Source organism: Taudactylus pleione, unplaced genomic scaffold (assembly GCF_031769625.1).
Source record: "Taudactylus pleione unplaced genomic scaffold, aTauple2 ptg000202l, whole genome shotgun sequence".
NCBI classification, from domain to species: Eukaryota; Metazoa; Chordata; class Amphibia; order Anura; family Myobatrachidae; genus Taudactylus; species Taudactylus pleione.
Genome location: NW_028284604.1, coordinates 8,360,977 through 8,385,931, shown reverse-complemented (window position 1 = coordinate 8,385,931; position 24,955 = coordinate 8,360,977). Strand labels below are relative to the sequence as shown.

Genomic DNA, 24,955 nt, shown 5'->3' with positions numbered 1-24,955 from the left:
GAGAACCAGTGTGCCCACTGCCCAACAAATCGCAAAGGAAGCAGTGTGCTCAGAAAAGGGACAAACGGTGTGTCTAGCGCTGGGTAGGGTTTGACCAGCTGAGAGGAGGGAGAGGCACAGGGCAGAGGAAGGCGAAGACGTGTGTTCGGTGCAGGGAAGCGGAGATAGAATCCGTCACTGTGCTCGGTGCAGGGAGGGTAGAGCAGGGAGAAGCAGAGGTCTCGGTGTCAGCAGCGCATTATGTCGGTGGAATAGCAGAAGGAATGTAGAGTGAAGCCGGGGGCGGGCACTAGGGCGGAGACTGCCCTTGAGAGGAGTGCTGCTGGGCGTGGAACCGGTTGATGTGTCCGCAGCTGGCTCCGGGCTGCTCCAGCCTCCATATCCCAGCAGTGGGCAGTCCCTGGCCGCTGAGCCGTGCACTATGGCGGCGGCGGCGGTGGATGTGACCGGGAGCACCAGCTGTAGCGGCAGCAGCGACACCTCCAGCACTGGGGAGGAGGAGAGAATGAGGCGCCTCTTCCAGACCTGCGACGGGGACGGAGACGGCTACATCAGCAGGTACAGTGCGGGCAGCTGGAGCCTCAGGGATGAGGAATGCTCAACTTTCCCAGTTTCTGCCAAATAGTTTTGCTGCAGGGGGTGCACTCACTGTCTGCGTGCAGGAGGCCAGGCTGCACCACCAGCAGAGAGCAATAATCTGGGCTGAGACATGCTGCTTGGATTATGGGCCCCGGAGGGCACCAAAAGTGCTAATCACATGGCAAGAGGGAGCTAGAATAGGGTCAGCCCCATAAATGACACAGGAGCCAGGTAATAAGTTACTACAAAGCACATGGCACAGTGCAGGGTCAGACTGCTAACCCAATATTATGAAAGCTGGTGCTGGCCCCAGTGCTATGCAGACTGGTGCTGGCCCCTACTTGGTGCAATAATAAATAGGAAGCATGCTGTGTAAGATGTGCCACTATTCTAGGTAACGCAGGCAGGACAGTCGGTGAAAAACCGAGAGCTGATACATTGATGGTGTGTGGTATATAATATTTCTTACTGCTAGTTTGGACCATTTCACACTTTTTTTTTTTTTTTTTATTATTAATTTCAGTTTGGTTGTAAACATGCAAAGGGGGAATTGCATCAAGCCTTGGGTAGAGATAAGATGGTGAAGTGGCCTATAACAGTCAGTCAATCAGCGTCCAACTGTCATATGTCTAGCACAGTCTTTGAATTGACAATTAAAAGCTGGTTGCTTTGGGCAGCTACTTCCCATAGGGGTCTTTGTACTAAGCCTTGGGGAGATAGAAAGTGGATGGAGATAAAGTACAAACCAATCAGCTCCTAATTTTCACTTTACACGCTGTTTGAAAAATGACAGGAGCTGATTGGTACTTTCTCTTCTCGGCTTAAGACATCTCCTCCATAGTGAGCTGAGAATATTGGTATATGGATCACTGATCTCTATGCTGAAACTTCAGTACTAAGCACCAAATTGGTAGAGTAAAACCAGCTTTTGCAAAAATGATAGAATGTTCTATGTGCCTGAGACTGTTAAGGTTTATATATTTCCTATCAGCTGATGCCAGTCTCAATTTCTGCACAAGGTAAATAGGGAAAAAAAAAACTACTACAATAAAAACACCACTTAAACTGCATACACACACAACGATTTTTTTATGAACCATTTTCTGTCAGATTATCTGTCAGATTTTTTAAAGTGTAATGAACGATTTTTATGAACTACAAACGATTTTTGCATAAGGTGTAGATGGGGGCCAACTGCCAGCCCATCGCCAACTACTCAAGATATCCAGGCAGGGATGCATCACGCATTGCGTTTTGATTGTGATGCATCCCGCCACTGATCGCATGCATATAGATTAAACTGCAAAGAACAGCTCTAATGATACGAGCTGTTCTTTGTGGTGTGAGGACATCCGGGTTTATGACCAACAGGAGTCCTTCTGCTCATGTGCGAGCTGTGTCAATCATGCTGCGGCTTGGGGGATATGCAAGCGAGATCGCAGGACCTGTTCTGCACATGTGCATGCACAGACCGCAAAATATCGGAGATATATGCAAACCTTCGGGATTGAGAACAGCTCTGAATCAGGCCCTGTGCCAATCACTGGGTTCTGCAGCCTCTGTCTTGCTTCTCAAATTTGCTTTATCCTCAATTGTCCGCTCACTATTATTATTATTATTTTTATCCTTTATTTACCTGGTGCCACAAGGTGTCCACAGCGGCTTTAAAAATATGTAAATAGAAACAGTATGAACAAAACAAGAAAAAAGTGACTTGCATAACAAAGCATTGCAGAACACTGACAAGGTTTATAAACATTGCTGAATCAGTCATAATCTCCAAATAACTAGCAGGGCGGCAGAACCCAAAGATTTGGCGCCATTGTAGGCTGTGGGAAGGAGATGATGGTATAAACAAGGGAAGGAAAAGCACATGAGGAAAGTGGGCCCAGCTCTTGAGAGTTTACAATCTAAAGTATAATTCGCTTAAGCTGCATACACACACAAAGATCTTCTGTCCAACCAGTTGATTGGTTGGAATGAAAATCTGGTAACGTATGGGAGTAACTGATGATCAGCAATTTGCTCCTAAATGCCAGAAAACAGATGAAAATGTTCGTCAGACAAGTTTGTTAAATGTTTGATCTAAACAATTTGTTCAAACAACAGTTTGTGTCCATTTTCCGGCATTTTGCAGCAAATTGCTGATTGTCATTTGCTTTCATACCTTACCAGATTTTCATTCCAACCAACAATAGTTGGATGGTTGGACAGAAAATCTTTACGTGTGTATGCAGCTTATGTCCAGTAGTTCTCAAACTCGGTCCTCAGGACCCCACACAGGTCACGTTTTTCAGGTCACTTAGCTGGTGCACAGATGTAGTCATTACTCACTGACCCATTTAAACGTGCACTGTTTGGGATCCTGAGGACCGAGTCTGAGAATCTGTGACTTAGTCGAATCGAATTTTGCAGTGCCGCAACAACTATGGAGCATCACAGTCAGGGCTTAAAGTTATATGAACTGGTGCCCCATGAACTAAATCATAAATCCCACAACACCAGCATGAAGAGAAGCAGCATCTGCAACAGGAATTGGAATCTTTTAAATCTGATCTCAAATACCATGGAATGTTAAGCTGCCCATTCACTAGGCGATGCGAGGGACGACTGCACAATTACGACGCCGTCATCTCGCGGGGTGAACTGCTTATACTGAACGTTCAGACTTTCAGTGTATGCAGATCAATCATCCCCGAACATAGCAACGTGACGGCGGTCGTCAGGTTAACCGTCATGTTCGGGCGATGATTGATGTTAAAAACGACCAGCGGGCGCACGCATCGCTGGTCGTTTTTAACCTTTTACTGCCTGATTTGCGGGCGATTACCAAGCAATGGAGCAATAACGACCGTCGTTATCGCTCCATCGCTAGGTTTGATCACCTAGTGGATGGGCAGCATTACTCATACTGATGCATCATTTATGCATCAGATGGTGTATTATACCTTATTTAAATAATACCATGGAATGTTACCCATACTGATGCATCACTTATGTATCAGATGGTGCATTATACCATATATAAATAAGTTCATAAATGATAACTATATAGTACAGTAAGATGCCAACAAAATAAATTTCACAACTTATTTTTGTTTATAAATTGACAGCAAGATGCTAAAATAGTAATGCATAGTTACACATATATAGTGAGTGATTCATCCAATGTGCAGTCAAAATAGCATTTACCGCTGATAATGGAGGCAGACCATCGCTCCAAAATCGCCTCGGCATCATGCATTTTTCCTCGCTCTCCCATGTGGGCTGGCAGGAAAATGGTGTGATGTTGGGCTGTCGCATGTATTGAATACACATCAGCCACATATCACATCACACAATGATGAGTGATGTACATCACTCAAAATTGAGTCACTCCACATAGGGGGAGATTTAATATGCTTAACATGCCCGATCTCCCATCTACAGTGATGGGAGATTGGTTGGCGATATTCAATTGTTTTTGCACGCCCATGCCTTTTCACACCCAAATTGCCCGGGTTTAGACACATAAAGCGGGTAAACCCATCTAAAGTCCTGGTTAGTGCGTGCCCAAAACCAAAGCTTTTTGCTGATTTCTGGTCACCATCTGAACGGTGTGAGCAGAAATCTGTGCGCTCTCGGCATCTGCACTAGATTTGAGCAATAATTGAATTGCTCCAATGGGCACCCATTAGTAGCAGCCCCAGGTGCAAACAATTGTATCCCCCCCCATAAAATGGTGTGTATGAGATATTGTTATGCGTTGTGTTATATTCTATTTTAAGGTCTAAAGGTTTAGTTATGCAGATGCATTAAACTAACTTGATGATAACTGTTCTTGCCTTTTCTGTTTAATAAAAAAACAACAACCCTAGTCCAAATAATTAACAAGGGTAATGCTAGTCTAATCAAAATAGATACTGGTCTGGAACTACAAGCACTAGCTTGCCCTGGCAGCTAGGGCCCATTGACCACATATAGTGTCATAAAAGTAACTTGTATTCATAATAGAAACATAGGCCACAATGTAGAGTTGATGCTCCATAAAGGTGAATGCAAAAATAGCTTAACAGTGTACCAGTGTTCTCTCTCCTCATTAGGTTGAGGGAGGTTTGATGTGGATTGGTAATTTCGTGGAACATTTTCTAAAATTAGAATTCTATACTTAGCAAATTGTGTTTTGAGGTAATTATCAGCTTTCTGTTATTCTTTCTTAACCGTTAAGTTCAATGAAGTTTGAACCACTAAAATGCTATCACCAAATTTTCCTGGCGATCAAGGATAAATAGGATCTTCCTGGAACAGCTGTCAATATAGTAACAAGGTGTGGTTGACTGGCATCTTGGTTTGGTGTTTTCTGTGTGTTGCAATCCTGCAATTATTTATCATATTCATAGAGTTGCAGGACATACAGTTTAATGCCAAATCAGTAATAGCCCCATACATCAGCAATCTGAAAACCACAAATGAACAATTTGAAGATTTGTTGCCCGATCTTAGGATTTCCCTATCTAGCTATCTGCACCCATACATTTCAGATCTGTTTCAGTGATTTGCAGATCATTTTCAGCAAACACAGATCTACCAATCTTGAAAGGCCCATCATTTTACTAGTAAATGTCTGCAAATCTGCTAATCATGTCCATACACTAGCAATCTACAGCCCCAATCTATCTGTTAAATCCAACATGTTGAACAACCTAATTAAACAATTCCAATCACTTTTTGGTTGCAATCTGCGATCTGTGAAGCCCATACATTGCAGATTTTTTTTTTTATACAATCGATTACTGATGAATGGGGTCCCATACATCCTTCCATCCCTAATTTACCTTGGTTGTGTCTCAAGGCCCCCAGATCGCAGATTACAACCAAAAAGTGATTGGAATTGTTAAATCAGATTGTCCAACATGTTGGATTTCACAGATGGATTGGGGCTGTAGATTGCTAGTGTATGGACATGATTTGCGGACCGTTACTAGTAAAATGATGGGCCTTTCAAGATTGGCAGATCTGTGTTTGCTGAAAATGATCTGCAAATTGCTGAAAAAGATCTGTAATGTATGGGCACAGATTGCTATATTGGGAAATCCTAAGATCGGGCAATAAATCTTCAAATTGTTCAATTGTGGTTTTCAGATTGCTGATGTATGGGGGCCTTAAAATATGTTACCTTACCTTTAATGCACTTATGATGTGTCGAGTTTCAATGCGGGGAATTCAACTCTGCCAGCTTGATGCAATGTGCCAGTCCCAAATGGCACGTGGCATCACAAGTTTTCCCCTTGCACCAAATAGAGGTGTGCAGGGATACTCGTGATGTTGGCACTACAGTAACTGTCATATATGTGCGTAGATGAGCATCATTGCGATGCTTGGCGGCACATCATAACCAATTGAATTCCCACCAATGTATATTCCCTGTACGGCGCTGCTGATAATTTGTGGTGCCTTAAAAATAAAATATAATAATGCATTCCAGCATTTCATTTTCCCATTTTTATGGAACTAAGATTCCTAATCCTAACAGTACATATTTCCCAAATCTCCTACGGAGCAGAGATCTGTTCATTACTAACTGGCACATTTTTAAAGTGGTACTAATTATTTCATGTGAGATTCTGTGAGGAGACCTGGGAAACATGCATTGTTAGGGTTCCCTGAGGATTGAAGTTGGGAAACCCTGCTTTAGACAGTGCTTCAGCCAGATGCATGGTTTATCCTGGTATGTTGTTACTGTCAGTACGAGCTGGGTCGCTGCTCAGTGGAGTTTATTGTTAATGGAGTTGTGTGTGTGTGTTTTTATTTTTTTGGTCTGGTTACACACACAATTCACCAATTGTCTCATCTCAGTTACATCTATTTTCTATCGCCACTGTAATATATATAATATATTATTATAATATAATAATTTTCTTATTATTCTGTGCTATCGCCTTCCATCCTGAGGTGGTGATTTGTAAAAAAAAAAAAGGACAGTAGCAGTAGATATACTGCCGTTGTCCTTGTTAGTTGGGCTAAACTTTCACCATTAGACCCCACAAACTGATAGAATCTTTCAACTCCTAAAGTTTGTCGGTATCTCTGTCTGTAATTGTGCATAGTGTCTCTGGGTCACTGTTTTTGAGGATGCTTTTTGTTGAGATTTATAGTTTTTGATGGAGGTGACACCCAAGCCATTTAAGCGCCCACATGAATTACCACTGGTGTATTTACGCCATAGTAATTGAGCACTGGTGCTTCAGTAAACATCACTTTTAGCTTATCTAGAGCACAGGTTCTCAAACTTTGGGCCTGATTCAGACCCACTCGCGAGCGGCTGTCCGCTCGCAAGTGGGTCGATGGTGTGCACTGAGCATGCGCACGACGGAGGGAGCTCCGTCGTGCGCATGCGCCAGACGCGACGAGCGAAGGACTTTCCTTCGCTCGTTGTGTCTGATCAAAGGGGGCGTGCTGTCGATGTTGATTGACAGCACGCCCCCTTTGGTGGGCGTGCCGGGGGCGTGCCTCCCAGACGGGGGCGTTCCCAAGGGAACGCCTACCGTCAGAAGCCGGCCCACTGACATCACTAGTGATGTCAGTGGGAGTGATTTTGGCTCTGATAGAGCCAAAATCACTCTGGGCCTTGCGGTTGAGAAACTCAACCGCAGGCTCCGGCTCGCAATGGCGATGGTCGCGATGGTCAAGACCATCGCGACCATCAACCTGCACGCTCGTATAGGCTGTGGGTGGTGACCTACAGCTATACGAGCGTCCTGGAGGACGCTCCATTTTTATGGAGGACGGCCCTCATTCACAGCGTGCGCTCTGCTCAGAGCGTCCGGCTCTGAATGAGGGCCTTTGTTCTCAAGACACCAAACAGTGCATGTTTTCCAGGTCTCCTCATGGAACCACAAGTGAAATAATTGGCTCCGCCTATGGATCTTTTAAAATGTCAGTGAGTAATGAATACACCTGTGCACCTGCCAGGAGACCTGGAAAATGTGACCTGTGAGGGGTCCTGAGGACCGAGTTTGAGAACCACTGCCCTATAGCATCAAACCCGCTCCATTGAAGCAGTGCTTCTTTATGTTTTGGAATACATCCCAAGACTGTGTCAACATGGTTAACATTCAAGAGTATGTTTTTTTTGTTTTTTTTACTGCTTGTTTTGCTCAGATCCCCATTTAATCCATCATTGGAAAGAATATGGCCCAGATGTTTTATTTCTTACAGGCCAACACTACATTTTGTTTTCTTCAGCTTAGAATTGTTAGGTCTGCCCCTCTCTAGGACATGTGTCATTCTTTGATCATGCTGTTCCGTTGTCTAGGCCTAGGTTATTATGTCATCAATGTAGCTTTCAACTCCTTAAATGTCTTCAAATTACTGCTGCAGAGTTTTATGATGCACCTCTGGGGATGATTTTATCCCAAAAAGGGATTTGTTAAGAACCTATAGAGGTCAAGTGGGTAGTTAAATGTAAAATAAATCTCCACTTACATCCAGCACTATGAATTACATTGCATTAAAAAGCCTACAAGGTATTTTCATTTATGCTGGGGCTCTGGCCGTGGAATTTAAAAGGTCATTAATATTAAATGCAGGGGGGTATATTTACATCAGCAGCTTTGACTTGGATTTAAAATGGCAGCTGTAATAATAAATGCTAAATCAGGATTGTTTATTAGTTATCGCTATTGCCGTTTTAAATCAGTCGGTCAAAGATGCAGATCATTGGCAGCTTGGATAAATGACTGAATAGTAAATCTGCCTCCAGGAATTTTTTGCATTTAAAGTCGTTGCCCTTTTAAAACCTGCATCCAGAACTACCGACAAGAGGTGGCTTGTAAAAGTCACCTTTTAAAATAAATATACCCTCTATATGTGATTTCACCTATTGTGTCAAACTTGAAGAGTTGGCTTTTCTTAAGGTGCATACACGCACAACGATTTTTTTGAACGATTATCGTTTAACGATAATCATTTGAAAAAATCGTTCACTTTCTGAGTCAAACGATGAACGATTATTGTTCATGCGCGTTCACGTTTGTAGTTCAGTCAGACTTGTCAACTCAACGATTTTCATTAAGTTAATATGCAAAAATCGTTTGTAATTCATAAAAATCGTTCATTACATTTAAATGAACATAGTAAATTAACAACTTTAGTAAACGATTTTAGTTCATTTTTTAAAGGTAGAAAATCGTTCACTAAAATCATTCATTAACTCAATCGTGTGTGTGTGTGTGTGCATGCACCTTAAAGGTGCATACACACAACGATTTTTTGAACGATTATCGTTAAACGATATCGTTTAACGATAATAGTTTGTAAAAATCGTTCACTTTCTGAGTCAAACAATGAGCGATTTTCGTTCATGCGCGTTCACGTTTGTAGTTCAGTCAGATTTGTCAACTCAACGATTTTCAGTAAGGGAATATGCAGCAATCGTTTGTAGTTCTAAAAAATCGTTCATTACATTTAAATGAACATAGTAAATGAACAACTTTAGTAAACGATTTTAGTTCATTTTTTCAAGGTAGAAAATCGTTTACTAAAATCGTTCATTAACTAATTCGTTGTGTGTGTATGCACCTTAATAGTTATGTTCATTTAGTCCATTCTGACCAGTTTTGCTTTAGATGGGTCCCTTAACATAACTATACTTTGAAACACGTACATATTCAGTAAAAGCGATATTTGTTTACTGTCATACCTCTTAGGGCAGGTTCAATTACATGCGAGCAGCTGTCATAGAAACATAGAGGTCTAATTTACTAAGCATTGTTAGGAGAAAAGTGAGCGGAGGTAAGGTACCAGCCAATCAGCTCCTAACTGCCATGTCACAGGCTGTGTGCAAAATGGCAGTTAGGAGCTGATTGGCTTGTACATAAAGCTTAGTAAATAAACCCCATAGAAACATAGAATTTGACGGCCGATAAGAACCACTTGGCCTATGTATTTTGTCCCTTTTCATTTATCCTTTTGGCAACTTCAACCCTATTTGCTCCTTAGGTCTCTCTTAAGGATATTCTTATGCCTATCCCAAGTGTGTTTAAATTGTTAAACCATCTTGGCTTCAACCACATCTGATGGGAGGCTATTCCACTTATCCACTACCCTTTCTGTGAAGACATTTTTCCTCAAATTTCCTCTGAGCCTACCTCCCTCCAATCTCAGTGCATGTCCTCGTGTTCTTATACATCTCTTCCTATGAAGAATGTCTTCCTCCTGTACCTTGTTAACACCACTGATGTATTTGAAAGTTTCTATCATGTCCCCCATATCCCTTCTCTGCTCCAAACTGTACATATTAAGATCATATTCATTCTGTGATGTAGGCCATGCACCATTTCAATGTAGCCAACCTAGATATTAAAAGGCAATGGCCCAAGTACAGATCCCTGGGGTACTACACTGGTAACCTTTCCCTCCTGTGAATACACTCCATGTACTACATCTCTGTTTCCTATCCTCCAACCAAGATCTTATCCATTCAACAGTCATAGAATCCAATCCCAAGCTTTCCAGTTTGTTTATCATTCTGCGATGCGGGACCATGCCAAAAGCCTTACTAATGTCTAGATAAGCTACATCTACGACCCCCCCTTGATCTTTTACTTTTGTCACAGAGTCATAAAAGTCAATAAGATTTGTTTGGCATGATCTCCTCCTGTTGTGCGTTTATTGCCCATTTACGAGGCTGATTCTCGCACCTCCATAACATTGACATTAGGGTATGGCTGCAGGACAGGAGGGTTAGGCTTTGGATGGGCAGGGGTTAGTGTTGGGAGCTAGAGGGGAGGGTTAGGAATTAGGATTGGCTAGAGGGGGGAGAATACTCACCGGAACTGCCGCTCTGTCAGATGTCTACACCAGAAGTCACACTCGCATGACCTCCGGGACCTGAAAGACGCTGCTGCAGCCGATGGGAGCAGGAAAGTCACCGCTGGGCCACCAGGGACTAAGGCCTTCATTCAGAGGCGGCCGTATGGTCTACGACCGCATGGCCGCCTCGATGTTTGTCAAGTGCGCATGCACACGAGGGAGCCGGCTCCTTCGTGCGCATGCGTGAGAGCCGCTACGACCGACAGCGCCGGTCGTAGCGTGTCTCTTTCCAAAGGGGGCGAGCTGTCGATGTTGATTGACAGCTCGCCCCGTTTGGAAGGCGGGCCGGGGGGGTGGCAGCCCAAACGGAGGCTTCCCATGGGAACGCCTACCGCTTGGAGAAGGCCCCACTGACATCACTAGTGATGTCAGTAGAGAGCTTCCGGCTCTGACAGAGCCAGAAGATCTCCGGGCTTACGACAAGTGAGACCCTACCCTAGGGTCTCGTCGTAAGCCCTGATGGTCGCGATGGTCTCTGACCATCGCGACCATCACCCTAGTGGTCGTTAGAGCTGTGGGTGTAAACCCACAGCCTAACGACCGAAACAGAGGCGGGCAGTCAGGATGCAAGCGGCCGCCCAGTTTCTGAGCGACCGCTTGCATCCTCCGACCACCTCTGAATGAGGCCCTAAATGTAGACATTATAACATGTCCAATATATCCTACCACAAACCCTCCACCAGCTGCGCGCAGAATTAGCCTACCGCGAAGAATTTGTCTGAAGCTGTTCCGATGGTTCCGCAGCTAATTGAATCCGCCCCATATCATCCCTGGTTCTACATCAAAATATTTGTTTGTAAGCAAATAGTTTAGATAAGTCTTTACTGCTCCTGTTGCATACACGTGCTGTGTGTGGTATCACTAGAATCTAGTGGGTTATCTATTGATTAAATACAGAAAATTGTTTCTGATATTAATATAGAATTATCAACAAATGGGAGCACAAAAAACATCCCAATGTATTAATATATTAGGTCAGTTTATTATATAAAACATTTATTACTAAATCAGTCATAAAAATGATAGAAAACAAAAAGTTACATACACTACATTAATAGAAAAAAATGCCTTCAGTATAGTCCCCTTTAGGATCACATAAATATAACCTGTAGACCAAATCCCACCTTTGATGTATAATACGGAACTTATCCTTATTGCAGGAAAAACACAAACTGTCTGCATCCACTGCATATGGCATGTTTGTGTAACAGGCAAATGCTGACTGGGGATACGATGTTTCCATTGAGCCTTGTTATGTTCCTAGCAGAACAGAAAGTTATGTGTGCGATGTATATGGGTCAAGTCTATTAGTATCAGCATTTTGATATGTGAAGATTTATTCTACTACTTAGCAGGAATTAATGCCCAAGGATATGATTTTCCACATGCTTTCCCATTCTCGCTTATACTGTAATTACTGATAATGTTTCTCTTGAAATCTTCTGAACATCAAAGTATAGGCTTCCTCCCACGTTACATGTCCGCATTGTACTTTGTAACTAATCTGTAGGCAGAGCCTGCTATGAGGGGATGTGCCATGGCTGGCTCAGGGGAATCTCCTACTGAGGAGCTGAAAGCTGAGGTCCCGGGTTGTGAAAGAAATCGAAGGCGAGGGGCCTGGATGTATGTGCTCCTCATCCACAAGTATCGGATGTTGGCGAGACCTGACCAAAGGCGCGGAGTCTAACCTGCTGGGAGGTGTTCACCAGTGACCTATCCAAGCGGGATATGGGTTTAAGCTGCACCCAGGAAGCAGGTCGTGGCCCTTTGGTCAGGTATCCGATACAGGTGGGAAATGGAGGGAGATAACAGATGAGGCCCAGGAAAATGTACCTCTGAAAGAGGCACTAACGAGGATTGGAGTTTGTACTGAGTACACGAGCAAGGTATCAGACACACCGCTGGCACAGCAGAGTGACACTGTGGTTGTACTTGGCGGATGTACAGTGCACATGGGCAAGGTATCCAGTCACACAGCTGGCACAGGAGAGTAACTAGAGATGACTCGAGAGTAAACCGCAAGGGAACCTGGAACGAAGTGACGGCAAGCAAACGCTAGTAGTAATGATGTTGTACAGGCAACTTCCTGCTGTCCGGAGCCCAGTTATATACCCTAAGGTAGCAGTTCATTGGAGGATAGTGTCAGCTGACAACCACCACCGCGCTACTGTTGAGTAAAGGGTAATCAGGTGATGAAGACTGTCATGGCTGCGTCCATGACGGCAACCTCAGCAACCAAGACACGGAGCAGCTCATGGATGTCTGTGGTCCCTAGACATAATCCTCAGCGTGTCACTTGCCGCCGCACCTGACGTCTGAACGCTCGAGAGGTCAGGGGCAGACAGCTCTGCGGTGAGTAATGGCCGATCCTAGGCCGTAACCTGACAGGATGTAGTTGGTTTCAATACCGACATCTGAATTCTGGCAAGGAACTTAAAATAGTTGTCAAAATACCGACGCCTATCTTAATCCCGACGCCGAAGGACGCTAGCCCGAATGAGGTAAGTCTGGGGCACCCTTAGTGTTAACCGCAGGAGAGGGTTAGGTTTAGGGAGCATAGCAGGGTTAGTTTTGGGGGGAGGTTAGGGTTCGGCACTCCCCCGGTAGGTTTAGGTTGCGGTAAGGGTGGGAGGGGTTAGGCACACCCGGGGGCAAGTTAGGGTTACATACCTGCCCTGTCGGGATCTTACCTGCCCTGCCGGCATCGGGATATCGACCGGCGGCTATTCAGCTGCCGGAACTTCATACCCATTCCCTATGCAGAGCTAGCTGCTTTCTAGTACTAATAGTTAAGTTTAAAGTGGGCGTGTCCCATAACTAATTTAGGTATTTTGTTCGTTGGAGAATGATCCATTGTTTATAGATGTACACATGCCCTCATACATCTAGTCTCAATACGCAACACAGCGCAAATTGCGTGGCGTGAGTGAGCTGGCAGATTCCATGCACCTCTGCTAGCACTGGGCGTCTTTTTTTGCCAAAAATGTGTCTAAGTCGCAATGTGTTTCGACTAAGACGCACCAGCAGATTCTGATGATTCATTTGATATGCGACACTTGTATATCTGTGTGCACCTGAGTGTGTATATGAAGCACAATGGAACCTGTAATGAAAAAAGCTGCGGAAAGTGTTGCATATCAAATTAATCTGCAGAGTCTGCTGGTGCCTTCTAGTCGCATCGCATTGCAACTAAGACTCCTTTTTTGCAAAAAAAACAAAACGCCCGGCACTATCAGAGTCTCACGGGACCTGGCGCACAGAGTGGGGCTTTTGAGAGCGACTGCAGCAAAGATGTGTACGGACACTTCTGTAAGTATTTAAAGCTGCAGTGCAACGGAAGGTGAAAGTCGCCTTATCCACTACCCTTCACAAAAGTTCAAGGGGCCTGCTCTATGCAGCTTTTTGTGTTTCTATATGACTGCAGACCTGACCGAAAGCTGGAGACTGTGTGAACCTGTTTAAGGGGGTGCAATAAGAAGCCCAATCATGGTGAATGCAGCAGCTTGGTACTCTCACTCACACCCACCAACCCAGTTACTTTAAATTGGTGAACTTAAATGATATGAGGGGTTCTGTACTACAGAGGAGAAGCCTTGGAAACATGTAAAAATGAAAGAAACCATTTGGTAACTATTCATCATAAGTGCTAGCGGGCAATTATATGTTAACAATGTAACCCAACTGATAAATTAAGACCCTTTCCCTGTTGCACTAATGCTGAGTACACCTAAAAAAGACTTAAAGGAAGATCACACCTGAGTGCGTCCTATTGTAAATTTGTAGAACAAAGAAAAATACTTATCTTCTCAGAAAAATTCTCCTTTGCTTTAGCAGCTTCCACAAATGATATCAATGTTGTATTTGGACTCTCAACATATAAAAGACAACAAATAGAAATAATCTAGTGTAGACCAATGACAAGTGAGTTGTCTTCTATAACTAGATTGTATCCACACTAATTACCAAAAGCTAAAAATTCTGCTTATAAAATGGTACGTTCCGATATCTTGTCTCAAATTGTTCATTTTCTTATACTATATAGTCCTCCGTCGCCAGAAATTACGTAACGACATCCGCAATATCGACATGTTCACACGTCATTTCCGGCGATGGAGGACTGATGGCTAGCCGCTCTCTAGGGGAGGCAGAGTTTTTTTCTATTATGAATGATTACTTCATACATATGCATACTGGAAGTCAGCTATCCGTCTACTTCCCGTCCCCGCTAGTGTATTTTCATGTAATTTGGAATGTTTTAAAATTTTTGATGGTATAGGAATGTGGATGTATATTATATATGTAGGTCACCCGAATTGGTGTACCTATTTGTATTTTTAATTGTTGGCTTGTTAATGAGGTTGGCTCCTCCCAGCAATCAGGATGTAATTGATTTGGGTATATAGGGGGGTTGTTGGTTGGGTTCCCTCATTGCCTGAAAAAGACCTATATTTCTTTATATTTATGGATGAATTTTTTAATGACCTTTTATTATATCTTTTGTTTCTCATGAATGTGGTGGGACATATTTTCTGTATAAGAAAATTAACAATAGACCGTTTTATAAGCAGAATTTTTATCTTTTGGTAACTAGTGTGGATACAATCTAGTTATAGAAGACAACTCGCTTGAATGATTATTTCTATTTTTTGTCTTTTATATGTTGTGAGTCCAAATACAGCATTGATATCATTTGTGGAGCTGCTAAAGCATAGAAGAATTTTTCTGATAAGATTCTACAAATTTATGAGAAGAGGCGCTCAGGTCTGATCTTCCTTTTAAGTCTTTTTGTGTGGTCTGTTAAGGGAATAGGATATATCCCAATTGGGAGATTTGGCCTAAGCTGCCCAGCTTCTATTATCTAATGCTGAGTACACGCTATGTGATACTTTGTCATACAGCTGTACGAACAATATATCTGTGAACAACGACATTCATAGATATATCATGTCGGCCGTGCAGTACGGCAGATGGGCTATATTGTGCGCATTTGCCGCTGTGTACGGGTGACCGACTTGTACATTGGCCGCAGGAACCGCCGACACTGACATCACAACTAGGTGAACAAATTTAAATACCCGCCCAGTTTTAATGTCTGGCCAGACATATTGAGCTGCCGATTGGTGAGTCTGTATGCTTAACAAATCGGTCGCTTTGTATGCGGGGACAGTCAGCAGAACGCTGGATTGCTTAAGTTTGTAACCAGCATTAGAATGCATGCTAATGATAAACATTTCGGCTTAATTATTTGTATCCGTTTTTCCGTTAATTATTAGATGGTATTGGGCAGATTCTTTATTACTGTTATGCATAAATAGGCTATTTTTTGCTATTAGTCTCAATGTTGATAATTAGCTGGGATACCCGGTGTTGCCCAGGTTGAAGACTGCACCCTGAAGTTCACCTGCAGCCTTTATTTGTTTACATTGTCCTCTCCTATAACCCCATTCAATTGATCCTGATCTACTCTTTGCTAACATGCATGCAAACAGTGGCGTAACTACTGTGGGTGCGTGGGGTGCGGATGCTATGTGCTTGAGCTGTCTCTGTAGCCTGCCACTCCCACTGCACCCACTCACACACACAAGGTGGGCCGGTTCATTCGGGGAAATCGAGGGGGCCCGGGTGTCAGCGATGTTGTTTTGGTGCCGGCCCACCAGCTGGTTACAGCTGGCACACTGACAGGCAGTCATGGAGAGAGCCGCTGTTGTGGGGAAATCAGAGTTTGTGGACCGGCAGCCAATCAGCAGTGGCGGCTTCTGTTTGGCTTCCAGGCCACGAGCTCCGATTGGTTCACGACCGGCGCAAGATTCAAACTGTGGCGGCGCTGTCTGTCCATACCTGCCGGTCCACGAGCTGTAATTAGCTGGCGGCCCGGTCCCCAAATCCATTAATGATTGCACACACAGGGAGGCGAGAGGCTGCTGGAGGGACATGGGGAGCTGAGTTGCTGGGGGGTAATGTGTAAGAGGCACTACTATTGTGTGGAATAATGTGTTATATGGGGCACTAATACTATGTGGCAATCTGTAAAGGTCATTACTGCGTGGTAAATGTGTAAGGGGCATTACTGTGTGGCACAATGCATAAGGGGCACCACTACTACTGTGTGGCATAATGTGTATAAGGGCTACTACTGTGTGGCATATCATGAATGGGCTCTGTGTGGAGGCAAATGTATGTGTGTTTGTTTTTTTGTTTTACCTTGGGGGGGGGGGGGCGTGGAGGTTTTTAAGATATTGCTATGGGGCCCACAAAGTTCTAGTTACGTCCTTGCATGCGAATGCAGAGGCCCTGGATTTAGTATGAACTTGCTTGAGTCATCAAGTTTGCACTGACTGAGGTTTAAAGGGCACTTTTGTAGCTTTCTGGCAGGTTTTTGGCAGACTGCCATTTTCAACTGGAGCCAGCCCGGAACCTGTGTAATTTAAGGGTCCCCATTTTAGGGATTGTGTGACAGTGTGTGGACCTGGCGAAGTTCAAACCTAGGCAAAAACCTAATCCTGGTCAAATTACACCACCATGCCAAATTTGGCCGTGCATAAAGGACAAATGGACAGACACGCTTTCTCGCTTATTATAGGTGCCTGTTACCAATATTTTCCAGCCAGCTTCATCCATGGCTTTTGATTCAGTAAAATAAGGTTTTAAGGTGTCACCAGATAAAATGGCTAAAGCAGTCCATAAATTAGTTGAACTTGCTGGTGTAAACTGCTAGAACGTACACATGTTATTATGGGATGTAGTTGAAATCCTGGCTGTCGGGATGTCGGCGCCGGAATTCCTGACACCGTTCACAATCCCAGCGCCAGCATCCCAACCACTGGCATCCAGACTGTAAGTAGTGGGGTTACGGTTAGGCACTGGGTGGAGGGTTAGGATTAGGCTGTGGGTGGGTGAGTTAGGTTAGGCTGTGGGGTGGGATGGGTATGGGTAGGTTTAGGGCTAGGGTTAGGATACTTACCGACTGGTGTTGATATCCAAACCATCGGGATGTCGGCATCGGGATTCAGAGTACCGGCATCCCGTACCCAACCCTTCATTATTGGTTGGTTTACACTACACAGTAGTTATTGTTCAAACTTGATGAGCTCATAAATGATAGTGGTTGAACAACTATATTGTTCAACGTCCCTCAGTAAATAACGTGTGCATTGGCTGAACTATAAGTCTGTTATATATTCTGTGCTCTATATCTACTTATTTGACTTGAAATGTGGCCAGGATTTGTAAGAAGATTTATGTCCTTCATACATTTGGGGTGCTTTGCCCTTCCTGAATCTATTATACACGTCATACTGCCACTCTGGAACATTTTCAATAATGGGGATGTCCCAAAAGTGTCATTTTGATTACAGTCAGTCTTGGGCTCAGGAAAGGAGACTCTGATTTTTCAATGTTCTCTTCTTTTTCAACTCCCCCCACATTTTACGTACAGTGTGAAATTATATGATGAATCATAAATTTACCATGTCCTGTAATTGAATCCCAAATATTGAATATGTTGTTGTACATCAGTGCATTTCAGGTCATTGTACTTGTACAGTTTTAGTTCTTAAGGTGCATACACACACAACGATTTTTTGAACGATTATCGTTAACAATATCATTTATTGTTCAATCGTTGAAAAAATCGTTCACTTCCTGAGTTAAAACGTTGAACGATTATCGTTCATGCGTGTTCACTTTTGTAGTTCAGTCAGACTGACCAACTCAACGATTTTCAGTAAGGGAATATGCAAAAATCGTTTGTAGTTCAAAAAAATCGTTCATTACATTTAGTAAATGAACAATTTTAGTAAACTGAAAAAATTTACGAAAATCGTTTACTAAAATCGTTCGTTTACTAAATCGTTGTGTGTGTGTGTATGCAGCTTTAGGATTAAACATGTTCCTGTGCACTAATCACATCTGTAGCAAAGTTGCAGTAAACTGGGCACCATTGCTCAAGAGTCAATACTTCAATGTCACGTTATCAATGTGTATGGAGATTTTAACCAGTAGGCTTAGTAATTAAATTTTTCAGATTTATTTATTGAGCTAAATTAACCAAAAAATAAGATGCTGTTCTATAATGGCCTTACATTCTCCTGTAGCTCTGTTTAAACATTACCTTCCCACTCCACTATAGATCGCTGAAGTATCTGTTTATGGAGGAGATGGTACTAAACTCTGGCTGGTAGTCTGTCACTCACCAATCGGCTCCTAAATGTCATCTTTCAAACACAGACTAACGTGACGGTTAGGAGCTGAGTGGCTGGTAGTTTATCACTCTCCAGTTTATCACTTTCCAGAGCTTTTAGTACATCTCCCCCTAATGAGTTATTTTATCATTTGTTTTTAATCGGTGAGTTAAGATGTCATCACTTAAGTGTTTGGGCTCTATTCAATTCAACGTGAATTGAATATCACCGGGAAGGAGCTCCCGGAGCTATACAATTCAGTGCGTTATTAAGCCCGACCTAAGGATTTCTTCTCGCATTCCTTTTGGGGTGCAAGCAGAAATCCGACAAAACTACAGGCACAATGCTGCTTTCTGCCCTTAGCGCCGCGGAAACAGCATCGTGTCGGGCAGTTTAGTCGGCGAATGCCGGTTCTTTCGACTAAACACCATGTTTAAGGCGCAAGAACCGGCATTCTCTGACAAAACAACGGGCTGAACTGAATAGCTCTGGGAGCTCCTTCCTGCGCTATTCAATTCGAGTTGAATTGAATTGAGCCATCGGAAAACGTATGTCCTTAATGGGAAAATGCACTCCTACATTTGGCTTCCATTAATGTAAGTGATCTCCGCATATAAAATTACTAGTACCATTTGCAAATATGTGAAATTTTTAGTCACTTATCGGAACTGAAGACATTTAATGAAAAAGCTCTATACTGTTAGGTTTTTGGTTTTTTTTTACAATATTTCCGTTGTTGAACAGGCTAAGTTCTATTGTTGAGACAGAGATGTTTATTTTGATTGACCTTATGCTGCTAGTTTGCCAATATACCTGTATTGCATTTTTGTGTTAGACCCGAAAGTTACCCCAAGTTAATCATTTATTAAAATTGATCAACGCCGTATCAGACATGTTATAGATGACTATTATAATTACCCGTGTATGCTGTCATATCCTGGTGACAATACCAGTCTGCTCGACCTCTGTGCCGAATTATCATTTCTTGTCCAGTTTGGATACTGACCGTGTGGCTCAGTGGGTGGAACACATGCTGGTATTAACGTGTGTGTGTGTGTGTGTGTATCCAGATACTGGAGGACACAATTGTATGCAATGGACTGCCATCCTGCCCCTTGAGCCAACTCTGGCAGAGAGGGGAATAAGGACGGAATGTTGGGGAATAGAGTGGAAAAAACCCACCCGCAACACTGTGTACAATAGCCTGTGACATGGCAAATGATGGTTCCTAAATACTAGTATATGCATGACTGTTACAAGAACAATTTCATTACCTCTTTCCAAATGTCACAATGTTTGAACCATACAGAGATGCAGGTCAAGCTGCTAAATATGCTTTCTTACTCCCGATAAATTACGTTCTTATTAGCGTTCTTGTTCAAAATTCTGGTGGCATAATTGTGGTGAGATGGGTCATATTTATCACATTTTCTGGTCCTGTCCCCTGTTACGTACTTACTGTATAGATGTATTTTCTTTAATCCATAAGGTTCTAGGGCTTTCTTTATCCCCGTCCTTGGCCCTGATACATGTATACCCAGCCCCAATACCGTCATATCGGCGATATATACTTGGACATATTTGTATCGCAACCCATGCTGAGCTGGCTCGATATTGGAAACAACCTCTTTCTCCTCTACTTATCAAGTGTTTCATAAAGTTCATTTTCTAATGGAGATAGAAGGCCAAATGTAATAGGATGAGAGTTTAGAAAATTTGAGAGTTTAGCAGTAAACTCTCACATTAGTCGAGTTTTATCTTCAAAATGGGTAAACATCTGGATAAGAGTTTAAATTGTGAGGGTTTTTTTTTTTTTTAATCTAAAAACATGTAAGTTTGCATGTTCTCGGACTCTATTACATTGGCCGAGTTTAAAAAGTGTGAGTGTATACTGCTAAACTCTCACCCGATTACATTTGGCACAGAATCTGTGTCCTACTCGACCTCTCTTTCCTCCCCGATAATGAAGTGGATTGGCTTGGCATGAATTTGTAACTGATGGAGAAGGTGCTGATTTTCTGACCAAATAATCTTTGTCTTAATCCTCCCTTACAATTAATAATCCCTTACAATAATAATCCCTTACAATTTAATAATAATCCCTTGCAATTTAGTTTGAATGAACCTCCCACATCTGGTTAGTTTTGTCCATAAGATTTATGAGTTTTTCTACTGATTTGTTTAGCTTAGTATATTGTTAATCAGTCTCGCATTATGTATATTGTTAATTATGTGTTCTGTACCCATCCTTCCTTTTTATTTCCCCTCCTTTCCCTTTTTTCTTTCTGTATACTATAAATATTTAAATAAAATATTATTGATGTTAAAAAAAGAACATTGTCATGTTTCTACTCTAGTTTTTATGTTGTTGTTTTTTTCCCTGGTTTTTTTTTTTTTTATGTAAATCTACAGCCATGGCCAAAAGAGAATGACACAAGTATTGGTTTTCACAAAGTTTGCTGCTTCAGTGTTTTTAGACCTTTTTTGTCAGATGTTACTATGGTATCCTGAAGTAAAATTACAAGCATTTCATAAGTATCACAGGCTTTTATTGACAGTTACATTAAGTCTACGCAAAGAGTCAATATATGCAGTGTTGACCCTACTTTTTCAAGACCTCTGCAACTCACCCTGGTATGCCGTCAATCAACTTCTGGGCCACATACTGACTGATGGCCGCCCACTCTTGCCTAATCAATGCTTGGAGTTTGACAGAATTTGTAGGTTCTTGTTTGTCCATCTGCCTCTTGAGGATTGTCCACAAGTTCTCAATGGGATTAAGGTCTGGGGAGTTTCCTGGCCATGGACCCAAAATTTAGATGTTCTGTTCCCCGAGCCACTTGGTTATCACTTTTTCCTTATGGCAAGGTGCTGCATCATGCTGGAAAATACATTGTTCATCACCAAACTGTTCTTGGATGGTTGGGAGAAGTTTCTCTTGGAGGATGTTTTGGTACCATTCTTTATTCATGGCTGTGTTCTTGAGCAAAATTGTGAGTGAGCCCATTCCCTTGGCTGAGAAGAAACCCCACACATGAAAGGTCTCAGGATTCTTTATTGAGTTGGCAAAACATCCTCCAAGAGCAACTTCTCCCAACCGTTCAAGACGAATTTGCAGAGGTCTTCAAAAAGAAGGGTCATCACTGCAAATATTGACTCTTTGCATAAATTAATGTAATTGTCAATAAAAGCCTTTGATACTTATGAAATGCTTGTAATTTTACTTCAGTATACCATAGTAACATCTGACAAAAAGGTCTAAAAACACTGAAGCAGCAAACTTTGTGAAAACCAATACTTGTGTCATTCTCAAAACTTTTGGCCATGGCTATACAATGTAGAAATCAATATCTGTATATGTAGAATCTCAAACAGAAATAAGTAATATTGGCCTAATGTTTTGGTTCATGTATTTTCATACATTTGACTCTGCCCCTTTTGTGGTGTTGAATATATAAAGTACTAGCTGGAGTACCCAGCGTTGCCCGGGATTTTAAGAATGTTTGTTTTCACATCCTCTTCCAACAAACCTGCCCTTAGGCAGGCCTCACGAAAAGTGTGACAAACTTCCCCATCAACATTCCTAAGGTCTTCGAAGGCAGTAGGACCTATAACTGTGTAAAGCAAACTTCGGAGATAGAAGCATTCAAAATGTGTAGGATGTACAGTGTAAACACTGCCAAGAGCTTCTGTTGCTCTGATACCAGGATGATCATCTACAGCGACTCCCTGTTTTCTGCTCATAAACACTTTTCCAGAAGCATTCCATGTGTAATATTTTGGCAGCTCACCGTAAAGCAGGGTCCTTGCAAAGTCATCATTTTGACACAGTTGGAAGCAAGAAGTCAATGTTGTTGTGTAATTTGGTATAGTCAGACAGCTGAGAATGCTGGGAAAGCCTGCTAAAGCTCTCTTAGATAATCAACATTAAGATAATGACAAAACATGACCACACAAAAACGCTTGCTCCGAAGCCCTACCCATATGCCGCGAGGCCCCACAATGAACGTACAGCCAAAATTGTGTTTTTTAATTAATTAAAAATGAACTAATTTCAATTTCAAATTGTTTTAGTTGCCTTGGGCGTGTTTTAATACGCTCGTATGTAAAATTTTGCAATCTTGGCTTGTAAACTGTGGATTTGTATATAAAGACAGAAGGACAGAAATAGTATAAATAATAGAGATAAGAAAGTTCTTAAATATCACCACTGGAGACAGCAGTACTGAGTGGAAGGCCCCAAAATTGGTGGCGTCCATCAAAAATTGTGTTTTTTAATTAAAAATTAACAGTCATTTTGATTTCAAATTGTTTTAGTTGCCTCGGCCGTGTTTTAATACACTCGTTTGTAAAATTTCACGATCTTGGCTTATAAACTGTGGATTTGTATAGTAAGACAGAAGGACAAATTTTCGCTTTTATATAGTAGATGTATTCTGCAATTTCTCAACTTGCATAATCTGTATGAACCGGTTAAAATAGTTCATTTAATTGACAATAACAATAGTCTTTGAAATTGCATAAAGGTGTCTTTGAAACCATAACCTATAAATTTCCACAAGTAGTACTTGGCGTGGGTTTTTATTACTCCAGTATACTGTGAGCAGATTATTCTGCTGAGCCTTTCCAGTGCCACTAGTCACATCAGTAGAGGTCCTCCGAGGCTATGTCTTATTATCATTAAAGGTCACTTGTATTAAACCTTACTTTGCATTTTGTTAATAGACAATGAATCATCCAGATTCTAGAATATTTTTTCCAGTAGTGAATACAGATTTGTTTCTGTTTTTGTGTTTTTAATTCTCCCGTCTTTCATGATGTTGGTATTCAGCAGGATACATGGGGGAAAAAACACTAGCTGCTATTTTTTTTTTTTTTTTTTAAATCATTTACCATCTTCCCGAAAATGTACAGAACTGTGGGTGTCTCACCGCTAGGAGCCTCATTCTTTGTGTGAATTAACCCTGCAAAAAAGTAGAAGACAAGGTCATTGTCTCTGTCACGCTTCGGCCCTTAAAAACCACTTTCTTACCTCTCCGGTGTCTGTCCAGGCTAGTGCTGAGGTCCGCTCACGCTGTTCATCACTCCCAGATAGCACATAGTTCCGCTCACGCTGCATATCGCTCCTGGCTGGTGCTGAGGTCTGTCTGTGTTGCTTCGGCCCCGTCTGCTCAGTGTCTTGTCACTGAGCATGGAGATGGTTCTTCGCAGTCCCTTGCTCACAGTGTGTCTTCCCAACATGATGGCACACAGTCTGCATGCCAGATTTCCCTCCTAAACTACAGTATGGGCGCAGCCATGTCAGGCTCTGTCACCTGATGCACTTCCTCCACTCAGAGCGCTGCTCCCAGACCAGATGATCACAGCATCCTATCCCTGGGGATTCCCCCCCCCCCCCCCTATAAATTCTATATCCTGACTGGCCTCTGTTGCCAGTACAACATTGCTTCTGCTGAAGTTGCAGCTCTGTGCTGAGCTCCCACGTACTCTGTATCTGAACGGTTCCAGTCCATGTGATACCAGTTCCAAGTCTGTTTACCAATCTCCATTTCATATAACACTCCAGTCTGGTTTTACCACAGGACTTGTTTCTATCTGCCTTCCTCAGTCCCCATCCGATATCTCCAAACATCGGTCCCCATCCGATCATATTCTTCAATTCAGCATCGTATATCCAGTTCCCATTCCAACCTGCTCTTCAATAAAGATTTACTTTACTCTCCTCACCTTTGGGCCCATCTTCATCTACAGTCATATGATGCCTCATATCATACATGAGGAAGTCCTGGCTCAAGCCACCCAGTTTCATCCACGCCTCCCAAGTCTCCTCTTCAGCCTCCCATTTCTGTCCCGACCAAATCCAACCTCAGACGTGACACTCTCTAGTGCAGGCATATATACCGTTTGTGTTGTATATGTCAATACTATACACTAGGGGAAAGAAGAGCTACAGTATGCTTGTGAAGAAAGTAACACACAAGATGGTACCGGCATAACTAATTTTCTATAAGTTTGGAGACCAATAAAAATAAACTGAATCACGTTTAAAAGAAATGCCTATCCAACTCTACATGTGAAATTTATTTCCTGATCATATATTTAGCTATACAGTGTAAGGCTTTTTTTTATGTCCGTTAAAAAAAAAAATAACTCACTCTTGTGAGCTCAAAGCTCATCTTCCATGTAGATTTATGTAAAACCTGTGCAGGGCCAAAATGGTGGCTGTTGCAGGGTGCATTGCAGATGAAAGGTGGACAGATCACGTTTGGTGCTGCAAAGGGTATATATGGAGGCATTCTTTGTTCTATGGGTGGGCTTAAAATTTTCTGTAATCCCTAAATTCG

The 24,955-nt window shown here is 42.4% G+C and overlaps 1 protein-coding gene across 1 annotated transcript in view; it reads left to right on the top strand.

The window, feature by feature from the left end:
- The first annotated feature begins 323 nt into the window (after positions 1-323).
- Positions 324-24,955, top strand: part of MCC (MCC regulator of Wnt signaling pathway) — a 367,976-nt gene continuing 343,344 nt past the window's right edge. The window contains exon 1 of the mRNA XM_088477689.1: positions 324-558. Within this exon, the coding sequence (XP_088333815.1) occupies positions 422-558 (137 nt within the window). The 5' untranslated portion in view covers positions 324-421. The remainder of the gene's footprint in view (positions 559-24,955) is intronic.